Raw genomic sequence first — 5,451 nt, forward strand, 5'->3', positions numbered from 1 at the left:
GGTAGATATAGCTCGCTAGCAGCCTCGCACCGATGACTTATCCACGTCGTCATTTACCCAGAATGCTTTGTGTGTAAATAAAATGACCCTGTCCTTGTTATTATACATTTTTAAACTTTTAGTTTAAAAATGATAAAAACTAAACATCCTACAGTATTTATTTTACAGTTAAAATATATGTTTATTAAACAAAGTCTAATGTTACAACTAATCATGGATCCCTTTAATACTGTACTAATATGTATTTAGAAAAACAAAAAAACAGATCGGAGATACAAGGAGAGCTTATGAGATGATGATTTATTTGTTGCAAAGTGTGTTGCGGTAATGTTTGTGCCCATGTCTCTGTGTGTTTGTCTGTACTGTCAGCAAAACATTGTGAAATGATTGTTGGATTGAAGAAATTTTGTAACTGATTAATTTAATATTAGATTCAGTTTTGCATTTTATACTTTCTGATCATTTCAGGTTTAAGGCCATAACAGAATAAGAGTTGGTGTGTGTGTGTTTGTGTGTGTTACCATGTGTTCTTTCTTTTAGCTTAAACAAAACTGTGATGTTCTGACGTAAAAGGTAACACCTCTGGGGTGTAACCAGGGAGGGATGAACATTATAAGCTGAATTCATTATTATAGTAGAGAGAAGTTGTCAGTGTTTTGCAGAGTGTCTGCTCAGAGCAGAGCTCCCGTGTTTGTTTTGATTCAGCCCAAGGTTGTACGCTGAGGCCTGTGCTGCTGAGCACTGAATGAACCTTATTGGAGTCAGAAGATCAAAAATAAACTTTTAACAGACATACCATTTTGAACAATGCATATTTTTCCAACAGGATGTTTCCACATAGGAGAAGTCTACAACTGAAAGTTGGCAGGTGATATGCAATCCAAGCAATGCTGAACCTTTTTATTCTGATTGTTTACATTGTAAAAACTTACCACAGCTCTAAGCTTGAGGTCATGACTCAGGTCAGAGACAGCGTAGATGAACAACGTGTCGTCATCTTCAAAACCAACAGGAAGGACTGAAGCGAAGAAGTTCTGTGCAAAATAATGCAACATTTTCCACTTTCCGCCAAACTCTGTCCAGAGAGAGATAACAAGACCTGAGGGATTATTTTACAACGCTCATATCTAATTTAAAACACATTTATAACAATCACACACAAACTACACAGACTTGTGAAATAATAAGAGACAAACCGACCAGAGATCAGCCTAAAAATGTGTTTAGAGTGAGTTTACCCACCGACTGATGACCAGGAGGGGCCCTGCCAAATGTCATTGAGCTGCCAGTAGAGAGTGCCCAGAGTGTGACCTTTCCCCTCAATGATTTCACTCCGACTCCGTCGATAAAACTCAGTTTGAGCCTTCACGCACTGGGCCTGCATGACCTGAACAATCATGATAATCAGCTGTATTCACCAGCAAACTGAAATGTTGCCACGGTCAAACGCTGTGAACTCTGTGACTCCACGGGATAAATGATACCGCCAGCTGTTGGTCTACATGTTCCTGATGTTTCAGCTTTATGTTTTAAATTATTTATGTTTCATTATTTATTATTTATGTTCAGATGCTTTGTTTGCTTCCGTTTCTGAGGAAAAATAATTTGGCCAAGTTGTCGATCTGTCAGCAAAATATCTCATAAACCAGTGGTCAGGTTTTAATGGAATTACCAGGAATCATTCATTAGGATACATTTAAAAATGATTAAGAGGTGCACTTAGCAAACACAAAGAAATAACTTAATTTTACAGATATTGAGATGAAACTTGGTGTGATAGTAGCAGAGTCATCCCCAACTCACACCCAGCGTGGTAGATTTATCATAACATTACTTTTAAAGGGATCCACGATTAGTTATAACATTAGACTTTATTTGATAAACATTTATTTTAACTGTAAAATAAAGACTGTAAAAATACTGTAGGCTGTTTAGTTTTGTAAATTTTTAAAAACATATTTTAACACGGACGGAGCCATTTTATTTACACACAAAGGATTCTGGGTAAATGATGACGTGGATAGGTCCTCGGTGCGAGGGTGTGAGTAAGCTATATCCACCCTGAAGGTTAATCTTGGACAATATCTGACGATCGACTCTTTTAAATGAAACCAGAGAGCGTTGACGGAGAGGAGAAGGTAGAAATGACTCAGACTGTAACTGAAAATATAGATGGAGGACCTCAATTTAGCTTGTTAGCCTTTGCGCTAGCCCCGACGCTATATTGTCTTATACTGTATATATTAGTTTGGTGCTAGCGCGACAAACTAACAAGCTAAACTGAGGTCCTCCATCCATATTTTCAGTTGCAGCTGAGTCATTTTTGTGTTCCCCTCTCTGTTATGTGGATGGAGGACCTCAGTGACAAGAGGAGAATGTGTAGCACCGAGCTAATATGTGATAACGTCGGCGCTAGCGTGAAGGCTAACAGGCTAAGCTGAGGTTCTTCTTCCATGAAGCAGCTCTGTTGTCCTCCATCCATATTTTCAGTTACAGGCTGAGTCATTTCTACCTTCTCCTCTCTGTCAACGCTCTCTGGTTTCATTTAAAAGAGTCGATCATCAGATATTGTCCAAGATTAACCTTCAGGGTGGATATAGCTCGCTAACAGTCTCGCACCAATGACCTATCCACGTCATCATTTACCCAAAATGCTTTGCGTGTAAATAAAATGGCTCCATCTGTGTGATATATTTTTAAACTTTTAGTTTAAAAATGATAAAAACTAAACATCCTACAGTATTTTTACAGTCTTTATTTTACAGTTAAAATATATGTTTATTAAATAAAATCTAATGTTACAACTAATCATGTATCCCTTTAAGATTTTACCAACTATAACTCTGTCCTTAGTCAACACAAGATGATCTACTTTAAAACAATTGTTATATGGAGAATCAATAAGTTAGACTTTTATTTTTTTAAAGGCCATGTTTAGTGGCGTTTGTGTATTTGTCCAAGCTTGACCGATGAATGGAAACAAGAACTTGACCAGAGATTTACATTGCTGCTCTCTGTAGGACCACGGTGGTACGTACCATATGATGGGAGTGTGGTTTGGGTGGTTTACCTGAGTGATGTAGAGAGTATCTGTAAATCTCTTCAGGGGATCTGTGGAGTTGGGTAAGTTGAAGTGCAGAGCAGCCTGCTGCAGCATCTGCTGGTTTCCACTCTCGTGATGTTGACGATGGGAGGTGAAGTTACTGTCGTAGCTCCAGTCTTCTGGAACAGAAACCTTCAAGGTAGCAAAAAACAATAAGACACTAAAATAATAAGGCTTTTATTCAGCTCTGTTGTGTGAAGACGTCATCTAAGTCCTAAATTACATTTTAAAGAAAACCCTTTTACATTTATTTTAATAGCATTAAGTTATTTTTATAGCCACAAAGCCACCATATTAATCATTTCTTTTTGAGACTCATGCTTTGTTGAGCTACAGGGTGAGTCAAAAGTCTCAGGTCACCCTTTTATTTCAGAAACAGAAGGAAAAAACAAATATCTGAATACCTCAGCAAGTAATGGTTGAGGGGGACTAACTTTTAGGTTATGTCCAGAACATGGCCACCATCTTGAAAACTGCCAGATTTAATCAAAGTCCAGATTTTCCAACGAGAACTGGCATWTCAAAGACTGGAATTGTCTCAGGAATAGAATAAGAAGTGCAAATCCTCTTGTGGTTTAAAAGTTATCAACACAAAAAGTTTTATTGTTCACCACAGGTACATGAAGATGGAACAGACGAAAGAAGAGAGGACTGAAGTGACTGATGAGCTTCAACAACAGAAACTCAGAGAGACCACCAATGTCCCACAGCACTGTTGCACCTTCAGCTGTGTGTTCAGCACCAGGGACAGCATATTGAGTGTGTCAAATATAAAATAGCAGTGCATCACAGGCAACGTACGTATTTGTTGCAACTTTCTGTGTTTATAACTTCTGAACTGCAAGAGACTTTGCACATGATTGAAGCAATCCATTTCTGACAACTCTGGTCTTCTTTGGTATGCTAAATGAGTCCCTTCTCACTGGAAAAATTGGACTTTAATTCAATATGGCGGCTTTCAAAATGGCAGCCATGTTCTGGACATAACCTAAAAGATAGACCCCCTCACCCATTTTCTTGCTGAGGTGTTTACATATTTAATTTTCCCTTTTTGTTTCTAGAATAAAAGCGTGTCCTGAGACTTTTGACTCACATTGTACAGCACTAAACGCAACATTTTATTTGTAAGGATTTGAATGAAATGAACCTGTAACATCTATTTACCAGCTGCAGAGTGGAGAAAGATGGCCAGGACTGGAAGCCATATTCAGAGGCGAAGCGGGTCCGAGGAAAAGTCCTCCAGTCCCAGCAGTCGAGGGTGTAGCTGTAGAAATGGACGTCTCCGAAGTGACAGTCATAGGGATTCGCTGCCACCCATCCCTCCTGCTCAGATTCTGCTCCRTTAGTTGGACTGGAGACAAGAAACGGACGACTCTGGTCCTCCTGAGGCAGATCCGTGTTTTATACTCAGATTTCAACTGGAGTTTACAGAAAACTTACTGTAAATAAAATCTAAATCAAACCTCTTGGACAATCTTCTTAATGTTGTTCACATACAGCTCCACGTAGTCTTTTATATATGTAGGCTTCTGGGACGCTGGGATGTTGAACCAGTTGGTCGCCAGAGCAGCTTCATTTTCATTGTTCCCGCTCCAAATTATAATGGAGGGATGAGACTTCAGGCGCTGGACCTGAAGGGCAAAAAAGAGAAAAAAGAAATAATAAAAAAAAAACCACACTGGAGGTTAGTGGTTTTGATGGTATAGTTCCCACTGTTTTTGTCGTCATTTTGAAAATCTTAAAGTGTAATAAACTAAGCTGAACTGAACATTCACGGCCTTGAGTTTTATTAAGCATATTCCAAAACCAAGAGTAAACAGTGACCCCCCACTCACCTGCTGGATGACCTCCTCCCTCACTGTCTGAATAAAGTCGTCCTCTGTGGGATACATGGCACAGGCAAACATGAAGTCCTGCCAAACCTAAAGATACACGGTTTAACACTGTGAGTAGCCATCTGTTCACAAATATGTTTGTGAGTCATACTCAATCAAAACCATACAGCTTCACTCCAAAAATCACCCTACTGTTCCTCATTTTACTTCAGTCTTTAACACTTCAAACAAACCAGGGTTTTTAGATACAGYGGGTAAAAAAAGTATTGAACACGTCACCATTTTTCTCAGTAAGTATATTACTAGAGGTGCTGCTGACATGAAATTTTCACCAGATGTTAGTAACAACCCAAGTGATCCATACATACAAAGAAATCAAACCATAAATGTCCAGAAATGAAGTTATTTGTAATAATGTGGAATGGCACAGGGAAAAAGTATTGAACACACTTACTGAAATTTAATAAATTTCAGTAATACTTTGTACAAAACGTACAATACTTTGTACAAAAC

At 38.6% G+C, this 5,451-nt stretch overlaps 1 protein-coding gene across 1 annotated transcript in view; it reads right to left on the reverse strand.

Annotated features, from left to right (window-relative positions):
- The window catches only part of manba (mannosidase, beta A, lysosomal), a gene marked incomplete in the record, with an annotated part of 20,506 nt that overhangs the window by 4,220 nt on the left and 10,835 nt on the right, over positions 1 to 5,451 (reverse strand). The window contains 6 exon segments of the mRNA XM_014018033.1: positions 933 to 1,075; positions 1,243 to 1,387; positions 3,071 to 3,235; positions 4,268 to 4,486; positions 4,567 to 4,734; positions 4,939 to 5,025. Coding sequence (XP_013873487.1) covers positions 933 to 1,075; positions 1,243 to 1,387; positions 3,071 to 3,235; positions 4,268 to 4,486; positions 4,567 to 4,734; positions 4,939 to 5,025 — 927 coding nt within the window.

The sequence above is a fragment of the Austrofundulus limnaeus genome, unplaced genomic scaffold (assembly GCF_001266775.1).
Source record: "Austrofundulus limnaeus strain Quisiro unplaced genomic scaffold, Austrofundulus_limnaeus-1.0 Scaffold181, whole genome shotgun sequence".
NCBI classification, from domain to species: Eukaryota; Metazoa; Chordata; class Actinopteri; order Cyprinodontiformes; family Rivulidae; genus Austrofundulus; species Austrofundulus limnaeus.